Consider the following 23,481-nt stretch of genomic DNA (forward strand, 5'->3'; position numbering starts at 1 on the left):
CCACCACCTTTGTTGTAAAAATGAATGGTCCCAGAGCCTACACTGCCATCTGCTGGAGGTTTAGGCCTACAGTAGAAGGCCTGTGATGGTGATGATGACAGGCTTCTGGACTTTGGCAGGTCCTGCTTCTGGAGCAGACACTGATAAAGTCACCGCCTAATAATGGCACAATATTAATTCCTGTTATTTTATACTGTATTTGTTTCACCTGCATCAAAAATATGATGGACATATGTAAGCACCCCTGCTGGAATAAATAATCTTCAAATTAAAAATTTAAATAAATTCAAAACTAGAAAACTAGCCTCTTTGGCTGTTATTAATTAACATAAAGTTGTGGATTTAAAGAGAATGGAGCAAACATCATCTGCTGAGGAAGACCATGTGATGCATTTGTATGGAAGCCCATTACCGCCACTGTGATGAAAAATAAAAAGATCTTGTCAGTCAGTATAACGAGAAACTCTCAAAATTATGACTCAGCATCTCATAATTATGACTTAATATCTCATAGTTATGACTTAGTATCATTTTGAGATACTAACTCATAATTTTGAGATGCTGAGTCATAATTTTGAGTTTCTCATTATAATGACTGACAAGATCTTTTTATATTTCATCGCAGCGGCGATGCTTCCACACGTTTGAAACCCCTCAGGAGCTAGTAGAGTGTTTTTTTCTATTTGTGTGTGCTGTTAAACCTCCGCAGTTTAAGGACAGCAGGTGTTGGGTGAAATTTGCAGATGATTCAGTAATCATGATATGTTTATTGCGAAACAATTCGCAATAAACATATCATATAAGCATATCAGGAGCATTAGTAAGCGGCAATGCTGCACGTAACTTAATTTAGTTGACTATTGCCTAATTAACTACGTGAGCTCAGCATCAATTGAGACACACGCCTCTTCCGCACGAGCTCACAGACGCAGTTTAGAGCTCACAGACGCGCGTGCCTCGCTCCAACTCACACCAACAATGATCCTCTTCATGTTAACTCTGCTGTTTTCATCCCTCCATAGTTGGTCGGAGGCGAACTCAACGCTTTTGCCGAGGATGATCATCACAGACAAAGGTATGAAATATTGCGCATTTTTCCTCAACTTTGAAACACGAAGGGGTTTGGGCATCGCCACGAGCGCTGTGCGTCAGAGAAAGGAAGACAAGGCAAATGAGTCTGAGGAATGTTCGTTAACACATGCAGATGTAGTCTGCTCCATATGGATAGAGTGTACGAACAGGGCTGTGTATTGACTGACTATATGATCACACACACACACACACAAACACACACACACACACACACGCAAGTCATGAATATTATATTCTTTAAACAGAAGACTGGCAGGTGACAGTAGCAAACACACAGGTGCAAATAAGAAAGTGAACGATGGCTGAATTCCGTTTAGCTGTTTCAGCTTCAGGGTCCTGTCACTCTGTCATGAGCAGAACAGAGCCATCATCAGTGTGGTTAAACCCCTGTGCTTCTCCTGCTGTGTGTGTGTGTCTGCTCTGATGATGACTGAAAGCCTCTTCAGCTTGTGAAACACTGTGGCTGTCACACAGCGTTCACACTGTTCCCAACAGCAGACTTTTTATTCGTTGAGTAACAAACCTAACCCCACATCTTGCACAAGTTGTGTGTGTGTGTGTGTGTGTGTGTGTGTGTGTGCATGTCAAAAAGCTCTAATTAGCGCACTAATTTGCACAGTGTTGATCCTGCGGGTTGATGAGGATGAGAGCCATCAGTTGTGGGATTCGTGGACAACCGTTAAGAAAAACAGCAGTCCAGGAATTTGTTTTGACTTCGCAATAAGCGGCCCTAAATGCTACTAAGCTGGACCGACAGGAAGCAGGCAAGGCAGATATTTCTGCTGTGGCTAGACACAACACTTCTGTGGCTGTGAATAGCACAGCTAATTTTAGAGGAGCATGAGCCAGGCTCAGCACACACTTGAAAGTATGGTCCATTATTTGTGCTGCCCCTTTCTATTTAGCATAACTGTAAATTAAATATATTTTGGTCTACGACTGTTGGTTAGACAAAACAAGCAATTTAAGTTAGTTAAGTTTAAGGTTGTTTTGCAGGTATTTGGTCATAAACCAAAGTACTGGCCAAATTAAAACTTTAACATGATGAGGGTGTTAAATGAAAAGTTAAATTATCACCAAACTTTTTCCAATTCACCATGACAGGAATGTGCGTACCAGATTTTCATAGTCCAGTAGTTATTAAGACATTTCACTCACAGTCATCGGGATTCATCCTCCGGGAGCTGTGAAAATCTATACTGATTCAACATCAAGTCCATCCATCAAGTGCATGTTGAGATATTTCACTGTACACGTGAAAGGTTTGACCCGCTGGTGGCATTAGAGAAAAAGTCAGTGGATAGCAACTCATCAGGAGTCATCCTTTGGATATGTGTGGCAAATGTCAGGAAATCCATCCGACAAAAAAAGAAAAATGTCAACCTCATGGTGGCGCTGGAGGAAAAGATCGTGAGGGAGACCACAAATGTCTGCACAAAATTTCATAGCAATCCATCCAATAGTTGTTAAGATATTTCAGTCTGGACCACAGTGGTGGAGCAATGGACTGACGTGGTCATCCACAGAGCCGGATTGAGTCCCTGCTGTGTACTGTGTATACAAAGTCGTGCACCATGACAATCTGATCATATCTATTGCACACCCAATGCACAGTCCTCGTTTGTCACTCAACATTTTTTTTTGTTACAGGGACTACAATGAAGAGGTTACCTTTACCTGGCAACCATGCACCTGTACAGCTTTTTCTGGAACGAGAGCCAGACAAGGTCATAGTCGCTGGACAAAAACGCCTGACTTCATTCAACTTCCAAAATCCTCAGAAGGTACAGAGCCATTCTGACAGTGTTTGACCAAGTACATCAGGCCTTCAGTAAATCTCTGGAGTCTGCAGTGAAATGACAGACAGCATGAATTCACGGTTTATTCACCGTTTCTCTTCACAGACTGTGGTGTTGTGGGAGAACTGCATCGACAATCGGCTTCCGCAAACAGTGAGCAGTGAAAGAACCTGACTTAAAAGCAAACAGCAGAGCATTTGGTACCTCGGTCAGATCTGATTGAAATATCGCAACCATTCTCTCTCTTTTCATTTAGGATTGCGACTATAACATCACTGTGGTCCACGAGATGGCAAATCAACAAATGTTTCTGTGCGGGACCAACGGCAGAGGAACCCTGTGCTGTGACCTGGTAGGTGCACTGCAGAGATGGGCTGCATGTATCAGTGAGGATGGAAGGAAAATTGTCAGTTTTGGTCTAAACATTGGGAGTAGCCACTGGTGGTGATCTTGTTCGTCAGCCATGAGCCACTTTTTGTGTTACCAGTGATGGATATTTTAAGGCCAGCTGTGTTTTCTTGCAGAATTTATCAGAGAAGCCACCACTGTGCGTTCCCTCTGACAAAATGAAGAGCATAAGAGAAAACATAAAGGAGTTTCCCATAAAGGAAGGTGAACCGTCCATCCTTGTAGGTGAGTTTCTGTCCTCACAGGATTTCCTTTTCCATGATGGCTTTGGACTTCTTTAATCCTCATGGATTCATTTGTCTTCCTTTGCCATGGAGCAAAGGTGCTTGCTGAACATTCACGTCCTTTGCAGCACAACTAACCAGCTTTACTCAGCTCAGCACTTTGTAAAGATTTGACATTTGACATTGCACTGGTGCTTTTGCTAGTCACTTCAGACTCTAATTTCTCCTACTGGCAGTAAAACCAGTACAGAGACTTTATGCCACTCACACGGGTTTTCAAGGTTCAAGGAGTCTTTATTGTCCCCGTGGCAAATTGCTCTACATCCAGCAGTAACAAAAACAGCTAACAGTCACAGAACAACAACATATTGTACAGAGGAAATAATAAATGGAACAGCAGATTAATCAATCACTTATTCAGAAGACCTATGGCAACAGGGACAAAAGAATACTTAAGTCTATTAGTCCTGCATCTTGGCAGAATGAACCTGCGGCCTGACGGGAGCAGCACAAGCTCACCAACCAAGGGGTGACTCTCGTCATTGAGAATCGAGCGGGCCTTATTCAGGGACCTGAGCTTATACATGTCAGCAAGATCGTTGAGGTCAATGCCTGCAATTTTGCTGCACACTCTCACGATACCCTGTAGTCTGTTTTTGTCCTTGATGGAAAGTAAGCCGTGCCAGCAAATAAAAGAAAAGGTCAGAATAGACTCAATAAAGCAAGAATAAAACATTCTCATAAACATGCAGTCAACATTAAAACTCTGCAATTTCCCAAGGAAATACATGCATTGATGTGCCTTCTTGCAAACAGCATCGACATGGAAATCAAAAGTCAGCTTGTCATCAATGTTAGTACCAAGATATTTATAATTATGGACCAGCTCAACGGCTTGATCCTCAATGACAAGAGGAGGAGTGGCTGACAGGAGTTTGCGGAAGTCTATCACCATTTCTTTGGTCTTTGACACATTAATGCACATAAAGGATGAGGAACACCAGTCTGTGAATTCCTTCACTACAGGGCCATGGTCAGAGTCGTCACTACTCAGTAAGGACACGATTACTGAATCATCTGCAAATTTCAAGATGTGACGCCCCACATGTTGGCTGCGGCACTCGTTCGTGTACAAAACAAACAGTAATGGTGAAAGGACGCAGCCCTGAGGTGATCCAGTGGAGGAGACGAGAGTGTCTGACAAAACACCATTTACCCTCACACGTTGTGGTCTTTCTGTTAAAAAGTCCATTTGCCAGGCTATTAGACCAGGATCGATGTTGTGGAAGTCCCTCAATCTCTCTGCTAAAATGTGTGGCTGTATGCAGTTAAAAGCAGATGAAAAGTCAATAAATAAAAGACAAGCAAAAGTCTTGGCTCCCTCAAGATGAGTCAAGACAAGATTTAAAAGGGTGGCTAATGCATCCTCAACACCTCTGCCTGACCTGTAAGCGAACTGCAGTGGGTCCAGGTTAAAGAAGTGTTTCCTTGACAATTTTCTCGAATGATTTCATAACTAGGGAAGTTAATGCCACGGGTCTAAAATCATTTAGTGATTTGGGGGATGCAGATTTGGGAACTGGGATAATGATGGAGTCTTTCCAAAGTGAGGGGACCTTATGAAGCTGGAGGGACATTGAAAAAATAAAAGTAAATATGTCTGACAGCTGCTCAGTGCAGTTCTTGAGAACACAACCTCCAATGCCATCTGGGCCAGGGCTTTTCCTTTCCTTGACTCCCCGGAAAAGTTTACACACTTTGCCCCTGTCGACAACAATATTCTGAGAGGAGACAACATTTTTAAAAACCGTCAGTTCCTCATTAAAATTACAGTTGTTAAAACAGTTATAAAAATTGTTCAGTTCATTTGAGAGCACCAGATCAGGCTTCCTAGTAAGAGAGACGTGGCTCTTCTTTGATTGCGTCCCCATCATTGATTTGACCCCCTCCAATGCGGGCCGAGAGCTGCCTACCCTTAGAATCCTCTCAACCTTGTCTTTATATTGGCATTTAGCAAGTTTAAGCTCCTTCTTAAGCTGTTTTTGAAGTTCCCGACTAGTACTGTCACCCTGAGCGAAACAAATGTTCCTCTGATTAATCAAAGCTCCTCTGATTTATCAAAAGCAGTCCTCTATACTGTCACTGACAGGAGAAACTGTTGAATGTTTGAATGTAAAAGCTTTGCTGATACTTACTGCAAACCAAATGCTGCTATGATACCTTAAAAAGTGACATCATTTGTTCTGTCTTTGCAGAATCAGAAGGAAATGCAGACCTCTACATTACGTATTCCGGATCTGGACAGTATGTTGGCATCCACAGGTTTGGGAGGAGCGGACTTCAACCAGCAAGCCAAAAAGAAGGTATTTGTATGTTATTTCTTTTGTAAAATGTTGTTCCCGTTCACATTCATATGTCCTAAAACTACAGATTCAAACAATTCCTTTGTTTTTCCGTCTTTAGAGCAGCACTATGTGGGTTTGATGCTCAGCAGACAGGGAAACCTGCAGGACAAAGTTTACGCCTTCTATAAGGAGAAAAACAGAGACAGCAGCTTGTACAGTGAAATGTGGCTCCCTTTTGTGACCCAGGTTTGCATGGTAAGGCCTGCGTAATGGAGAAAATAGAATTAAATACCTTCTATAAGCATCTTAGCTAGATGTATGAGTAAAAACATTTTTTTAGAATCAGATATGTAAGTGTAACCGTATCCATTGCATATACAAATCATGCATATGCATTATGAAGGAGAGACTGATCTTTTTGCTGTGCGTTGCCTCCAGGCAGATGTTGGTGGTCCCAAGAACACCCTGCAGTTTACCTGGACATCCCAGCTGAATGCCAGGCTCTTCTGTGGAGACCCTGCCAGCAAACAGCACTTCTCTGAGCTGGTAGATGTGGCCACTGTGCATGCTGAGCGGTGGATGGATACCAGGGTTTATGCGCTCTTCAGAAATGAATGGTAGGACTCCATTATCATTTGTGTATTCCAGCAGCGGGTGGAATAGGTGGAATCATAACATTCAAATCAGCCCCAATGCTGGAGGGTGAAAACTAGAATGACCTGTTCGTTGGCTGTGTCTTTATGTAAAACAGCAGAGTCACTTGGTATCTCTGGAAATATAACCAAACCAGAGTACACAGCCATCCCATTATTCCCATTCCCATCATGTGATGGGAATAAAGACACAGTAAGAGAAGCTTCAGCTGACAAAACAAACCAACCATTGCAGATCATCTTCCCTGTGCTCTGAGTATTGATCACACAAACTCTTTGGTTCTGTATTTTTTGAATACTTTGTTTTTGCTTCCTCTTCTTCAGTTCCTCTTTCCGTCAGCTGGCGGAAATCTTTAGTTGCCTCACACCGGTTTCTTGTGTGTGTGGACCAGCTGACCTCTGTGTCTCTCTGCAGGGGTATGAGCGCTGTGTGTGTCTACTCCATGCAAGATATTGACCGCGTCTTCAAAACCTCCCCATTTAAAGACAACCAAATGGAAAGGAGTAGAATGGTATGTGTCGTGAACATTGATCCGGGGTGAAAAACATTATTATTATTAAAAACAAAATTATTATTAAAATACCAAAACTGATTGGTGACAGCCATAAATGAGAAGCCTGCATTTGTCGGCCTCTGTCTGAAATCACCATTATTGTTGTACAGTGCATATGAGTCAGTTTGGTATGCAACAAAACCAAAATATACCCCTCTCTCTTCAGTGTGTAGCGGACAGCACGAGGATTCCTTTAGACACCCTGAAGAAGATTGAGAAGACTTCAGAGATGGAGCAGTGGGTCCGGCCTGTAGACAACTCTGGCCCGATTCTCTTTAATCACCACAGCTACACTCACATCTACGTCGACAGTTCCCAGCACAAGAGGAACAGTCACCCGGTCCTGTTTCTGTCTCTAAGTGAGTAGTACAGTAATATGAATCGGGGAAGAAAAGCAGAAAGGGAAGAAGCATCTTTTTGTTTTTTGTTTTTTTTAATGTTTTCTTATGACTCCCGCTGATACAGAGACAATCCCAGAACTTTTTTGGTTTTGGTGTGAGGTTTATTGTCATTTCAAAAGAACTGAAAGGCACCATGTCATGACATTTGGCATATATGTTTTCTAAAAGAGTGGAGTGTGGCCACTGTGCCAAAGTAGTGTAAACAAAATCTGGCTGAGCTGCTGAAGTTGTGCTGCTCTTTAATTACATCATGCGATCCAAACTGGCTAAACCAATCCATTGTGAGCATCATTAAAAACGGTCCATGCTTTCATCATCATAAGACTGAAGACTGTTGGGCCTACTGAACAGTTTAACATGTCAAAGGGAAGACACATAAATATAAATGACTTTATATAAATGATTAATAAATTCACCACATGAGCGCCTCAGACTGATGTGTGATGACTCACCATCTGGCAACACTTGATAGGCTTTGCTGGAAGAGTCATATGAGGTGACGAAACATGAGATATGAGTGTGGGATGGGTTGTGGTGCGTTCAGACAGGTTTGAGTATTCAATCATCATCTTTTTTCCCCCTGTGTCTTTAAACAGATAATGGACGGATTCACAAGATGATCAAGAACAAAAGTCAGACCTTTGTCATCGCCGAGTATCGAGCTTTCAACCACAAAGCCCACATCCTCGGCATCACCCTTCACCCTGCCTCTGTGGGTAACACAACTGTTCCACAACTCTCCACCAATCATATCATAAGCATACGGCAAAATGTGGTTATAGTCGGTTAAAGGAAAACGACAATGCTTCTTAAAGAAGGGTGTGCAACTAAGATTTTTTTTGGATGAGGTCTTAACTTTTCTGAGGATATTGGTGTTTAAATAAAAAGGTCAGTGATGGTGCTGTCCAATTAGAAATCTGCACTGTGTGTCATTGCAGAGGAAGCTGTACGTGAACTCCAGAAGTGAACTGGTCCAGCTGGACGTGGCAAACTGTACCCAGTATGGAGACACGTGCGAGGAATGTGTCTTAGCCAGAGATCCGTACTGCGGCTGGAGCGGCGACCACTGCACCCCTGAGTAAGCCCACCGGCCTTTATGCACCTGGAGAAATATAATCTAAATATCCAAACCATAACCAAACATTACACGTAGAGGTCTTAATGTGGTCTGTGTTAAAGTTTTATACCCCTGTATGATACCACAGCCAACCCCACAGTGTGTACACAGTGTCAGTCACTTGAATTGTATTAGTGTTTTGTCATCAGACTTACAACAGCTGATTCACTGCTAACTGCACCCACTAAAGTGTGTTCACTTCCAGTATGGAGCAACTCTCCTGACGATGGTGTTAATCATGTTACTAAAGTATTTCAATACTCAGCCAATACTGACTGCTAGTAATCTAGTCATCAGCCCTTTTACCATACAGACCTGTTTTCTGTCCCTTAACACCGCAGTGCCCTGAATTCCACAGCTGTCAGCTGTTTTAGCTATTATTTGGCAAAAATATGAGTGGATACTCATAGAACATAGCTTCATTTGCAGCATCAAAGCAGTGTAGAAATGTGGAAAATAGGTAGATCTTTTCAAGACTTCCTAATTATAACGAGCACCAAAACTGAAGATACTGACTTTCCTGACTTAATTCTGGTAAGTTAATTTCACTAAACAGCACAAGCCTAATAGGAAAGTAATAAACACTGAAGTGGTGGTGTGGTAGTGAGGGTTGTCATCTGAGGTCATGTGCAAAAAAGAATGTTGTTGGTTTAGTAGAGCACAGAGCACTCGGCTGTCACGAGGTTTGGCCTCTAAACAGAAGTCATCTGACTTTTTTTAGTGAGGTTAGGCTCACAGTGATGCTGTTATTGTTGCAGTACAGCAGTACTGTGAACTGGCAGTGTTTCAGAAACATTCGGGAAAAGCCTCTCATTATAATACAATGCATAAAACTTGTAATGGAATTTCTTTCACATTACAGCAATTACTATCTATCAGGAAATGTAAGTCAAAGAACCCTGTGATTATCTGAGGAAGTAAAAAAAAAAAAAAAAAAAAACTCCCATCCTGTGCATGATAAGCACAGCCACCACCCCCACCCTGCCTCCCCCACCACACTACCACTCATTTCCACTCCTAAAGCATCACATGCTACATACAGCAGACGAGTACATCCGCACACGCACATTCTCTGATGTGGTTGATGACTTTGATCATACACTGGAGCTTAATGTAAAAACTTCATCAAAGCCTGATTCACAATTCTCCCTTTTTCTCTGCCCGGAGGAAATCATCAGTCATTCATTCCATTTAGGTGAACAGGCTGAGTAATAGGCTGAGTAAGAATGAAAGCCGGTGATGAAGAAGTGTGCATTCTGAGTGAACAGTCCCACTAACAGTGCACCTACAATGATGCAATGCAAGTCCCCTTGAGCACGGCTTACGTGAAGAATGGTAGTTGTTCATAGATTTGTTATGTACTGCTGTGGATCTGCATTAAGTCTTGTGAAAACCCCCAAAACTCCAAACTAAAAAACATGGGAATGATAATTGCTGTGATATCACGTGTATATAGCTATGTTACCTAAAATCTATATACTACTACTATATACTGTAATAATTGTGAAATTTAACAGAGAAAGTTGGGGGAAGAGAAAATGAAAGAAAAAAGATAATTAGAGTCTGAAAGTGAACCTAGGATACATTTCCTTGCATGAAGGGAAATTGCACGCTCACACAAGGTTTATCGATAAAGTCTTTATATGGTTCTGTGGGTTCCATTAAAGTATTGCGATAGCTGTGTACCTTGTGCAAAGCACGGAGTTACATCCTCTGCATTAACATCCGTTTAAATGTGAGGGGTACTTGCATGAGCTGCCAGGTGTTTGTGCATAAGGCTAACATGGATACCCTTTTCTTTGGCAGCGGCACAGTGCGGGATGTGGCGAGAGGAAACCATACCATCTGCATGTCAATGCTTGAGCTCCCTGTAGTAGGTATGACGCTATTCATGAGTTTACTGCATAAAAACAGTGTGTTCAAATACACAGCCGGGAAGTTTCAAAATACTTTACACAGCACGCTAGAAAACAAGAGGTCCCTGTGTGCTCGGCTGCTCATCGATGAAAGTACACAGAGGTGTGACAGCTGAGTCACTTCAATGTTTAGAATGCAATCAGATAAACCAGTTATCTGTTGCTTAACACGCATACACTACGTGACAAAACAAGATCATCTTCTGCTGGACTGCAGCTAAATGTTACTCAAGATTCAACTGTCTGCCTAACACAGGTGTTCCTTTATATAACATAGAATATTGGTATTCTATAATATATATGATTAGCAGACATTAAAGAAATGAATGCAGGATGATTTAGTGTCATCAGGTATGACATATATGTGTCCACTTTGACTTAAATGATAAGTCAAAGTGGACAGAGCTTTACATATTTTACATATTTTACAACCTGAATAGCTCAGTGGGTACAGTAAGACAGTAACACTGTCAGGCTTCATGATATTGTAAGTTTTGTCGAGGTTGCCCACCAAATACTGTATTTTCATTTCTGGACACTGGCAAATCAGTCGTCCACACCCAACATGACCATTTCCATCCCCAGATAAATGTTTAAGCGCTTTAAACACGACTGTAATGTCTCTCTGCAGCTTGTTGAATCTCCAGGAATAGAAAAATGTAATGCTTCCTGTCATTGTGTGTCTAATGCTAAAGTGAGAACATGCGGCTGAACACTTATTATGTACTTCAAACAAAGGACTGTGACTGTGGTATCTTGTTCTACATGCCACGTTGTTTTGCTCCGGTCATATCACTGCCACAAAGAATGATGCCCTTGACATGCGATCTACGGGACAATGTTGTGCCGCAGTTTATTTTCCGAACAACAGTTTTGACCTGTCATGCAGAATACTGAAAAATTTTTAGTCTTTTCACTGGGCATCAAGGGTGTACCACAAAGCTCAATTTTAGGTCCCATCTCTTTTTCTTTCGCTTTCTAAATCAACTGCGTCTGTCTTCCCGTGTGTCGATGTTCCAGTTCTCTATTCACCTTGTCCTGTTTTAGATTCTGCCACTGCCACACGACGAACTTCCTCATTATCCAAAACGTCTACTTGTTGACACCTCACATGTATTAACTTCAAAATTTGGATTGTGTGCAGAAGAAAAGTGAAGAACTCCATCTCTGCTTTATATCTATCATAATAACCCTTGAGGAAACACATCTTCAAGTTGTCGCATCATGAACAGCAAATGTTGTCAGAGTTCTTTTACTATTTGTATTCCAGTCATCCAAATCCCTTTACCATAATCACTCATCGCTCGGTTATTTTACTCGCCTGACTATAGTGCGACCGGCCCGCCCATCCCACCCTTTCTGTTCCACTCTGCCATTAGATATCTTTCTAAAGCATCTCAGGAAAAACTTCCATTGCACATTTGAATCATGTTCCACTGGTTCACTATTAGATGACAGTCCCTTTTGACTTGGTTCCCTTCCAATGTGTCCATTGCATGCTGGATGAGGAGCCAGAGGCTTACCATGCTCTAATTGGAATAAGAAACAGGCGTGGTAAATAATTAAAACATAATAAATATCCGTCTTAAAGCTAAACCAACCTCCCTCCCTGTTCTTTTCTCAGCGTTCAGATATTCCACTGATACACATGCAGACAAGGATGTGAACAGCATCAAACTGCCCTCCCGCTCCAAGTATTTCCTCCAGTGCCCGGTGTCGTCCCGTCATGCGCAGTACACATGGCATCACACTGAAGGGTCCACATCCTGCAGCTCGAGGGAGCAGCAGTGCCTTCTTCTGATCGACAGCATGGGTCCCGAGCAGGTGGGAACGTACACGTGTGTTTCAGAGGAGATGGGCTACAGCAGAGTCCTGGCACAGTATCGACTACAGCTGAAGAGCAGGGCGGAGGGTCGTGCATCAAGCCTCCTGGTCTGGGTTTGTTTCATGGTTGTTCTGATCAAGAGTTTTTCCTGTCAGTTCCATAGCGTGCTATGAATACAGTGGTGGTTCAGTATTCAGTGGATAAATTGAATCACTGTACTTGTGTGTGTGTCTGTAGTCATACATTAGCGAGGGCTGCAGCTTTAGAAGCATTGTTCCTGTTATTTTACAGACAAATTTTACAGCACCTTTGGCATTCATGTTAACATCTTGACAAAACAGTCATTTTCAAGTGCAGTGGACATTGTTAATGACAGCACATCGATCATGCCAACAATTTGCTTCGTTGATTGTGGAAATTAAAATCTCAGTCGTTGCCATGCTACGTAATTAGATCTAGCCTTCAGATGTGTATTTTCTCAAGAATGTAAAGTGCGTGTTCCTCTTTTAGCACATCTGAGTGCTTAGGCATGCCACTGCACTTGATAATTACCATCAGCTTCACACAGACAGCAGAATGTACTTTCGAATAATGATGCAATAATTTGTTAGCATAATTAAAGTTCAGCTTTTTTATTGTGACAACTTCGTTGTAAAACCAATTATAACACAGAGTCACAGTATGTACAGATTGAAAATTTATATAGAATATATATAGAAAATAACTAATTATATGTGTCATACAAATTGAGTGAGAAGATATGGCTCACTTCCGCTCCTTGTAGTGTTGCAAAAGATCTTAACTGTTAAATGAGCTTCAGGGGTTTTGAAAGACTGCCAGAGATCATCTTTCATTTCAGTTCTTTTGAAACGTGACCTGTAAGTGTTTGCATCCATTTCCTTCAATGTGAAATTCCGTCCAAATGGGCGTGACATACCGTCTTGGCTGTGCATTCCTATCTTGCATACTACCTCACACTTGCTTGACGGGATTTGGGTTACAACAGACCGTAGGGTGCCGTGTTCATATTGTGAAGTACTACCTGAATTTGCGGAAATGCTAAGCTGAGCAGTCCTTTTTTCAGCGCCTATTTCGTGCCTATTTTTAGTCAGAGAGGTGTGAACCTGTGAAGAGACAATGCAGTTGGGACCCTTCTCAGACAGCGAGTGGTTGTTTTAGCAGTTTAAGCACTTTATATTTTGTATGAACATGAGCTTGATATGATGTGATACCTGATATATTTAAAGGGCCTGTTCACCAACATCACACACACCTTTAAAAGGTACAGTGTGTAAAATATGGCTGGAATTTTAGCTCAAAAGAAACAATAAAGATAAAAAATAGAGCTGCTGATCACCTCGGCGCCGTTTTCCCTTTCATCAAACTGGCCTCCTTCGGTCTCGGAGGTTGTGTTCGGTTGCGGTCCGGTCGTGTTCAGTGGGAGGCTTTCCTCCACCCCAAGACAACGGAGGTGAACGGCCATTCTTATTTAGTTGGAGAGGCTGTCTGACCGAATGTCATCTGAGCAGCTACTTTTTTCCGTCCTGCTGATGACTGTGTCCTTGTAGGACTTATAGAGTGGATGAAAGATGGTCAGACGATTATCAGTGTCAAATGATTTGTCAGTGTTTGTTTTTGATGAATGTAATGTCATGTAAACTATTACATGGCCATGTTTGTTATGGCTGTTGGATGATCTGTAATGTTTCACGTTTGATCTTTGTTTACAAGCTTTAATACTGAACTTTGAAATGCTGAATTTATTTTTGTAGTTAGGAACATATTTTTTAGTCATGCATGTGTCTATATGCGATGTTCCTCTTTCACATAAATGCAAATCTGTGTTCATCCTGCTTTACTGTAATTGTCACCAGTTCTTCAAAACTCATTCAGTGTGACTAAGGGGCTCACAAGTGAAATGTCAGGGAAACATGTCAAAAAGGCCCGAATGATACCATAAAAATCCTGCCGAGGGGATTTGCTGAACCTGTTACACAGAAATGTGTGTATGGACTGTTTGTGTCGCCTTGCTGGAAGTCCAGCTTGAAGAATGTGAGAATGCTTCTTGGTGTTTCACCGAGCTGCTAATCTTAATGTTGCAGCAAAACACAAGCATGAGATAAACCGAAATGGGTGTGAATCACACATTTGCAAGCACCATATCTGGGGATATCAGAGACCCCATGACACTTCAGAAGAAATAAAACAAGCACACATGGAAATAAGATACAAAGTAAAACTTTATCATGACATACAAGTTTAAAGCCCTGAGAACCATATCTTTATATTACTAATATGAACAAAACTGAATGTGTGAAAACCACTTTGGAAAAGTGCTCCTCTTAAATACAATCAGCACAAACCAGTTTTTACAAGCATTCATGAGTTTTGTCCTATTTTTTGTTTGCTTTAATCAAAGAGAAAACTATAATATCAGTAATATCATTATTATCATGTCCATAATAATAATAACAGTACAAAAATATGCACAAACCCCACAGTTGAATTAATATACGGAGCATTGTACAAGCCAAAAACAACATAAAATTGATAAATGAGGTATTCGATAACCACTTGCATATGCGCCTGTTTTCACACAGATCAGGTTAATTTTTAAACAAATTAAAACTGAATTAACTCCAAAATCATCTGAGAGACAAAGGGTTCTGCAGACTTCCAACTTCACATCTTCCTGAGCGACGAGACCTTGCCTGCAGTTACTGACGACAAAAATACAAAAATGCAACACCAAAACCAAAGTAGCATTCAGCGAAGTGACCACAGCTTTCGTCAGTACTCGTCCCTCAACGGAGCTTCAACATCGAACGCAACAGTGACTGCAGCCCACTGCCCTGAGGTATTGTGGTATGACGAGGTAGGGGCGGTCTCTAATAGACACGCAAACACACGCACACGCACACATGCACGCACACGCACACTTACTTGCAGGAACAGCTCATCATATATACTGTATAATGTAATAGCCAACCATCAACATGTTCAACTCCCTAAAAAAACTACAGCAGAAAATGACTGTGGGTGTAATGGCCAGTTCCCAGTGAACAAAATGGAGGCTAATGTTAGAGGGAACCTTCGACATAGAAGTAAAGATTTTAAAAGATTTCATTAAAACTTGTGTGTGAGCAATAGACATGTCAGTGGCTCCACCTGCAGTATTCTGAATGATATTACAGTGTATGTAGACGTGGTATGTAGAGTATGTGGTTGCTGTTCCTCCATGTGGGGTGGACATGGAGGAACAGCAACCACATACTGTATTCACTGAACCTGCACGCGCACACACACACACACACACACACACACACACACAGAAACATACAAAGGCAGTGAAGCTACACTATTAAACAGTCATTGCTTAGACTAAGCACATGAAACAGAAAGCTTGGACTTCGAAGCAGGAAAATGTTTTGGTAACACAGCCTGAATGATTAAACTCAAGTGTTACCAAAAACAAGGTCCACCGGGACAAAAGAAAAACAGAAATAAATAGCAAAACTCAGTTGTTAACTCAACAGCGTGATAGACAACTGGTGTCTAACGTCTGATTGAATTGCTTAGCAAAATAAAAAGTGATTACTCTTTTTGAAGAGAAAGACATTTTCCCAGTCAGTTGAGTCGTGAAACCTGCACTGGGATCTCACCAGCAACTACTTTAAGGCAGCATCTACAGTTCTCACCTTTATAAAATACAATTATGTGTCATACAGGATTTTGAACGGTATACCAAACATTCGGCACCGTCCTCAAAGCCTCAGCTGTGATCTACACTGCAAAACGTCTGCAAAACCTGACACTTAATGGCTAAAGTACGGTCTAATAAAAGCAACAAGGCTGCCCACCTCAGATCACACTGGGTTTAAAGAGGTTTCTAAACAGTTAAAATGCCTCACATTCAACACAGATAAAGCTAGAAAATTCATTTTCATCCTTTGTGGTATTTCAAAATGCTAAAAATTCACTTTAAAGGGAGAAAAATACCTTACAATTGGAGGGATAATCCATCCGTTTCTGGATTATCAGGAAGAGGGTGCTTGAGTAAAAGGGCCAGACTAAGGGGGCCTGCTTCCAAATGTGGAGTTGTGTTAACACCCAGCCCCAAGAGCCCATAAGTGTAAAAGATTAAATTAGGGAGACAGCTCAGGAAAGCCACAGCAACTGGGGCTACTGGATTCTGGATAACAAGACTCGAATATGTAAGAAAACTGTTTGACTGTACATGTCATGTAATGATCTTAAATTGACTTATTTCCATTTTAACTTTCCAATAATCAAGTCATGCTGTAAATTGTGAAACAAGGGAATTCACCTCACCTCACCTAAAGATATTTTCATTTGCTTTAGGAAAAAAACACCCCTCAAAATCAGATTCAATGAGCTTGGATACATAATTTTTTTGCAGTCCAGAACAGGCCTTGAACTGCCTTGCTGTGCACAACAGCACGCGTGGGCCGGATTGTAGGAGGGATCGATCAAAAGAAGCAACCTGGCTAGTCTTTGGTATCTAGCTGTGCAATAACCAGAGGCTTACGTGAACCAGAAGATTAAGATGTTAAAACACTGGTCACATGATTGTACACATGCATATCATTTTGCCGCTGTCGTGAAATAAGACCTATAACTGCGGTTCAGGTACTCGCAGTCAATGTAAGGTTAACATGGTCGTTTGATTTGAAATTTTTTGACCCCTGTGACCTTGAAACCTGTTAACAATCCTACAAATCTACACGTGCCAGTGAGGAACCAACTATTATTTTCCTCTTCCCTGAAAAAAATGCAGATAAATCACTCTTCTCAGACAACAACTTGAGGAACCCCCCAAGAAAAATAAAGAAAAAGGAAGCAAGCATAACGCAAATTCTACAAGTAAATGCAGGAGGAGAGAGATAGCAAGCCCATCCCAGTTCTGTTTGTCCCCAAAACCAGCAGTGTGTCGGTATGTTCATGTCAGTTCCGGTAGGATTTCCATCTCGGATTGGGGCGTCAAGTCTCGATAGCTTCTCAGCCGTATGAGGTATGTAGTGTAGCTCTCCTTTTGAGAGAGTCTGATGAGGTATTCTTGAAGAGTCATGTAGAGTTATGCATTCTTCAGGTATGAGTCCTTTTTTTTCTTCTTTAAATTAACAGTGATTCCTTGCAGTTGTCACATTGTTTCCTGAGAGAGACGCCCTCCAGAGCAGAGAGGCCAGTGTGAGGTCTGAGAACCATGCATTGACGACTACGCCATGGGACTGACTTTCAGCTCTGTGGCTGCAGCTGGAGGAAGGGTGCACGAGCAAAATAGGGAACAACAGACTCAAACCTGATTCTGCACTACCTTCTCTGTATCATAGACGGAAGCCGGGGTGGAGAAGTGAGCTCAGGGTCTGCTAGGCTTGCAGTGGGTGGATTAGAGTTGCTTTTCCCCCCAACTTTGTGCGCTACGTGTTTAAAGACAGCCTGTGCGGACCTGAAATAAGTTTAATTTTAGGTGGACATAAAAATCCTGTGCATTGCTAATGAGAGTTTACAGTCTGGTGAAATCTCGTCCATATTTTGGGAGGCTTGTGTACATCTTTAGCCCTCCAACCATTCTAATGGACTCGACATTATTTGATGATTGTGTAATTAGGTTTTTAATGTGCTGATCTACAGCATATGACCATTCACCAGTTTGAGTTCAGCAAGAGTCTACAACGTGTTCAAGACACCTGAGCGGCCCGGGTTGGAGGCCTGTCACTGAGGTGGGTGCTCTGTACATGAGGTTCCACTGGTGAGAGTTACCCGACTTCCCCTGATTGCAACTAGGTCAAAAAGAATACAAAAATAAAGTTGATTCAGGTTAAATATACTAGAGCTCCTGAGGTAAAGACACCACTGCAGGTTACTTGATTTGAGGTATGTAAAAAGAGAAAAACTAAAAATAAAATCATTCTAAAACACAAAATCAAGAAGACAACAAAATGGCAACAAACAAACAAAATGTCCTAAGATAAAACTTTTCAAGTTCAGTTGTGACTACGCCTGTCAGTGGGTTTTGGCTGAGCTGATTGTGTTTAGCATGTATATTAGGATTAACAAATGCATGTGTGTGTAGATTGTGTGTTTGTACATGTAAAATTGTGTGTGTGTGTGTGTTTGTAGTGTAGTGTGTGCACGTGTTTGTATGTTGAATAAAATGCATAGCTGTGCATTTGGGCACGTGTTGTCATAATATTCTTGGGCTCTGTGTTAATGATTGGACAGCCAAGAGGTTGACAGGGTTGATGAGGTATTTGTTGTGCAACACTTTGTTATTCATATCGGTTTCTCATTCTACTGTATATTCTTGCTGGGCCTCCCGGTGGAAGAGAGGCCTGGGGAACCGGTACAAAGGGCAGCCTGAGTTAGGGTGACCCGCTGGGGGTGGGCTCAGCCGAGCCGGGACCCTTGGAGGAGGAGGAGGACGTGGGGCTGAGGGTCTGAGCCAGGGGTGCAGAGAAGCCATAGCTAGAGCTGGTTCCAGCAGGGGAGGCTGAAGAAGCAGCAACAGCTGACACAGCAGGCCCAGGGGCCCCTCCAGACTTCTGGGCAAACAGGGTTCCTGTAGGAAAAGGGAAGGCCTCTTTATCAACAAAAGGGTAAAGGTCACATTTTTAGGCACAGAAAGTGACATAAATAACCTGACAAATAAAAATCAAACGGGATGGAGGCTGTAAGTCTTCAATCTCCTGAACTTGAAAATCAGCATTAGGCTGAACAGATGGACGTCAACATTTACCACATCATTACCATGTATCAAGGATTATTTAACATTTGATAACCCTCCCCATACAAACCTGAGTAGATTGTGCCGTTGACCTCCACTGAGACAGTGATGCTGGCATTTCCATTGGTTGAGATGCTCAGAGACATGTCCTGCTGCTTCTCATCTGAAGGAACAGAGTAACAGTGCAGTGAGGATTTTTTTGCAGTATTCATTATCCAAACATTAATACATTTAGCTGGTGGGCTTCGAAATAAACCTGCTGCCAAATTGCTACCAATTTGAATCGGCACCAACACTGATTTCAAATGGCTGAATACTTCTACAATCAGTTATTTTGTATTTTATTTCTGTAAACATTTGTGGGATTTTATTTTAACTTTGACATGAAAGGTTGTTGGTTGATCACAGTCGCTGTCAGTGAGACTATTTTTCAGTAGATCATTTAATAAACAGTGGAGGTTACTTTCAGTTAGTTTGTTCTTTCCCATTTGGGGAAAAATGTTCATACATAAATGTGGCATAAATGTGGTGTTCTGACTGTATGCAAATGCACTGAATTTGCGTCATGTGTAGATTCCTCTGACAGTATTTAGACAAACTTGGCAGCACTGACCTCTGGTGGTGATGGTGGGGGCGCCCAGGCGCAGGTTCATGGGCATTTGGGAAGCCATGGCCAGCAGGTTGTGTTGGAAAGCCTGCTGCATCAGGCGCTGCTGCTCTTCAGCCAAGCGGGCCATCTTCCTCTCTGGTCCCTCTCCTCCGCCAGTCTCCAGCTTTTCTCTCAGCTGCTCCAGCGTGGCGGCTCTTGCCAAACCTGCAACCTGCTGATGACCCAGGGCCAGCGCCATAGAGGGTCTTGCTGCCATGATGGAAGGGGTCAAGTCATCTGACAGAAAGAGAAATGGAGGGTTGGTTTAATCTGGATTTTTCCCAAATTATCCTTGAAGCACTCTCTGCTTGGTAATATTTCTAGCTAAATGACACCATTCTTTATCAAGCTGATGGTCCCCTAGAAAACTACTTCTAAAACCCTTGCTGGTTACCAGAACTCCACTTTGAGATTGGCTGATTAAATAACAACTAATAAAAAAATGCTGTTATGGGCATGCAAAGCAATTACACGTCCATATTGACTTGGTGAGTCAAACCATGTGCTGTCCTACATGAACACACAAAGCAAACGCCAAACCATGGAGACTGTCAGGGTGCACAGCAGAGTCATATTCCAGCCAAGACAAAGTGACATCAGATAAGACAGCAGGGTAATGACCGCTATCATTAACTACTACTACTGAGGTGGACTGAAGACTTCAAAGTTCATAAAGTGTCCCCCCAGCGTGGGAACCATGTTATTAATCAGTAGTAAAGGTGAGGACTCTCAGCAGCCTAAGGCAAAATTGGTTGACACATGAGTCTTAAACACCTGGATGGACTACACACCCATCCAGGCATGCACACACTCACAAAGTCACATAAAAACACTTGACATCCACACACACACTGATAGTGGGATACAGTGGAGGGAAGAAACGGACTTCTTGTGAGAACTTGTGTAATACACAAATGTCTCACACCAACATTCCTACATGTACACACACAAACAACGAGTCTCACACAGATACACACACATGTCAATGAAGGAGCAGATGCTCTGAGGAAAACTAATTTTTCTTTTAAATCCTTTGTAATCATGCAAATACTGAAAGTTAACTGAAACCATAGCTTTGTTTATCCATTGCTAAGGCTGGTTGTAGTTTTTCTAACTTGCGACAGAGGGCACTGTTTGCCTAGAAATACGTCAAGCACAAGTCTCAGCACATCTAACTGGAACACTCCAGTTCAGTCTAGCCAGGGTAGAGAGGCTACAGTCTCTGGAGTAAACATTTACTCAGTTTAATATAACCACCATCATACCAGTGAAAGGTTTCTGAGCATATATGCTCATTTTTTCCAGCAACACCCTTCTTCATCTATCATAGATACAAACATGTGCATCTGAGGGCTGTGTTGACTTGCAGGCAGGCTTGGTTTACAAGGTAAACTTTTCCCACATTCCTATTTGTGGAATAAAGATAAGCCTACTCTGCTTGCTGTCATGAAGCATTGTGATTATTTTCAGAAAATACATTATACTATATATATTATACTAAGAAATACAAGAATTGTGTAAGTAATACGGTTTCTGTTTCTTCAAGTAAAAACAAATGAACATTTTTATTAGTTTTGTACATGAAGGTCAATCTTTGTCTGATTATGTGTCTGGTTGTTGACTGTATGGTTCCTACCTTTCTTCAGAGAGGGTCCTGGTGAGGCCTGCAGGCCGTTGAGGGCCACTGAGGTCCCTGCCCCCAGAGCTGAAAGGTGCATCTTGGGAGGTGAGAGGATGTGGGGAGCTGTGCTGGGAGAGGGAGAGAAGCGGAAGAGGCTGCTGCTGTAGCTCGGACGACGACCCTCACGTCGGTTACTGTCGATGGCAGCCTGAAGCTCACCTGGGGAGCTGAGGCCTTTCCTCTCGCACTCATATGGGTACAGGTATTTCATGTACCTTAAGAGGAAAAAGCACACATACACAAAACAATACATCAGATCACCAAAGACAAATTCACATGGCATTGTTATTAGCATCATTATTAAGGGAACTGGATTATCAGATTAATCCAGCATGACTACCCCAGCCAGTTACACTGGAATCAAAATCAAAGCCTTTATAATGTTTTGGCATAAATACTGTCAAATCCTTTTAATTCTAAACATTATATTGGCTGTCACTTTCAATTGAAGCACAGAAATCTATGTCTTCAAAATGTTTTTATAGTTGAACAGTTATTGAATTAACATTCAAAATACAGTTTAGGCAGAAAATCTGAGACTGCATTTACATGTACCACAGTGAACTGCTTGCTGTAAAACCTCTGTTTGCAGTGAATACGTAATCAGATTTCTCCTCTACTCAATCCCAAATTTGAACCAAGGTTGTCTTATTGTCGGTGAATCAATGATATAAGATGTGGTGTCCTGATGATAATTTATTTCGGTTATTGTCAGAGCAGATTGAATGAAGGTGCAGTGAGACGACAGAGGTCATTGTCACAGTTTTTCCTTTCGGTGAGAAAACATTACCATTCGGCCATAGAAGTTGATTTGTTACATCGCTACAATAATTTATTCTCATGCCAGTTTCACTATAAGTAAGTGTTTAGATTGAATTTTGGATAAAAGCATAAATTTCTATGAAGAACTGTCTTTGATTTTGTCCCAAACACTACTGTCACAGTGACTCTGTCTGTCTGTCTGAAGTCCTTCATGCAAAATCACACATGTAAAAACCCTGTCTGACACCTGCTTACATGCATACATATGCTCAAAATGAAAATGTTACATGTTGAATATACGTGCATCACAAGAGCTCTACAAGTATGCACAGTCACAGCTCATCTTTTCCATCCCATAACAACATACAGTACTGTGCATGCTGCATAATGGTGGAATAGAGGCACCAAGGATCAATAAGGAGCTAAGAGCAGTGTCCATTATATAGAGCTAGCGGAGCAATGCTACACAACATTAAAAATACATAAAGGTTCATTAGGGCACCCTACTAGTGGACAGGATAGAGAGGTGTTACATCTACTGAAGGATCTCCATCAAGAGAATTGGAGAGTTTTAGTCGAGGCTCGGCATACGAGCTGTCAGTCAAGCCCTATCTTAGTCACTGTGAACTCTGACCCAAATCATGTCAATAAATCTATGGGAATCAATGGGCTCTATGTGTGATGTAATAGATGGAGGGATTGAATGTGAAAAGGGAAGGTGGCCTAGTAGAAGAAACAAACTTGCATGTGAGTAAACACACAGGCATGGGTTAATATTGACATTCACCCTCATACCATTTCCTCATATAACCCATGTTTCATGGCATAAGGAAGATGTTTGTTTCCAGCTGAGAAGTCGCACATTTGAGTGTCTTTATTTAGCTCCTCCACATGAAATCAGTTTATATAAGATTTACATTACACAGACTGGGTATCTGGGTGTAAAGAGTCTATTTATAGCTTTTACAGCCAGGGAAATTAATTTTGTTTTGTGACACGGATACAAAGACTTACTGTGTGCGCAGGGTGAATGCTGCACTGGTGATGGAGGTAGGCAGGTTGAGTCCCTTTGTGATTTCCCTCCATATCTTCTTGTTGATAACCTCCACCAGGCCTCCCTTCTCTGTCACCAGCTTGTAAAGCATGTACAAATCCAGAACCTGCTTGGCCATGATGGGGATACGATTGACTGGGGTTCCTATGGACGAGAGGAGCATCATAAAGTAAATCAATACATTACAAATCATACGTCTCAATCGAATTAGGTTAATGACACACAATGAATGCTTTATGGTGGATGAATATATTTC

General features: G+C 41.8%; 2 protein-coding genes across 4 annotated transcripts in view; one reads left to right on the forward strand and one right to left on the reverse strand.

Annotated features, from left to right (window-relative positions):
• The first annotated feature begins 935 nt into the window (after nt 1-935).
• On the forward strand, nt 936-14,182 carry LOC121621709 (semaphorin-7A-like). The gene is made up of 14 exons (XM_041958326.1): nt 936-1,075; nt 2,743-2,876; nt 2,997-3,044; nt 3,148-3,243; nt 3,416-3,524; nt 5,779-5,886; nt 5,987-6,123; nt 6,307-6,485; nt 6,937-7,033; nt 7,242-7,434; nt 8,073-8,188; nt 8,415-8,554; nt 10,400-10,470; nt 12,134-14,182. The coding sequence occupies exons 1-14, from the start codon at nt 979-981 to the stop codon at nt 12,505-12,507; spliced, it is 1,899 nt and encodes a 632-aa protein (XP_041814260.1). The 5' UTR covers nt 936-978; the 3' UTR covers nt 12,508-14,182.
• Nucleotides 14,183-14,562: 380 nt separating this feature from the next.
• LOC121621788 (AT-rich interactive domain-containing protein 3B-like) overlaps nt 14,563-23,481 on the reverse strand; it is a 52,464-nt gene continuing 43,545 nt past the window's right edge. For 2 of the 3 annotated variants that reach the window (XM_041958585.1, XM_041958500.1), the window contains exons 5-9: nt 23,186-23,369; nt 21,365-21,624; nt 19,693-19,965; nt 19,150-19,242; nt 14,563-18,914 (exon numbers count right to left, since the gene is read on the reverse strand). In XM_041958585.1, the coding sequence (XP_041814519.1) occupies nt 18,718-18,914; nt 19,150-19,242; nt 19,693-19,965; nt 21,365-21,624; nt 23,186-23,369 (1,007 nt within the window). In that variant the 3' untranslated portion in view covers nt 14,563-18,717. The remainder of the gene's footprint in view (nt 18,915-19,149; nt 19,243-19,692; nt 19,966-21,364; nt 21,625-23,185; nt 23,370-23,481) is intronic. The other variant, XR_006007663.1, reaches the window with a different exon arrangement.

The sequence above is a fragment of the Chelmon rostratus genome, chromosome 1 (assembly GCF_017976325.1).
Source record: "Chelmon rostratus isolate fCheRos1 chromosome 1, fCheRos1.pri, whole genome shotgun sequence".
NCBI classification, from domain to species: Eukaryota; Metazoa; Chordata; class Actinopteri; order Chaetodontiformes; family Chaetodontidae; genus Chelmon; species Chelmon rostratus.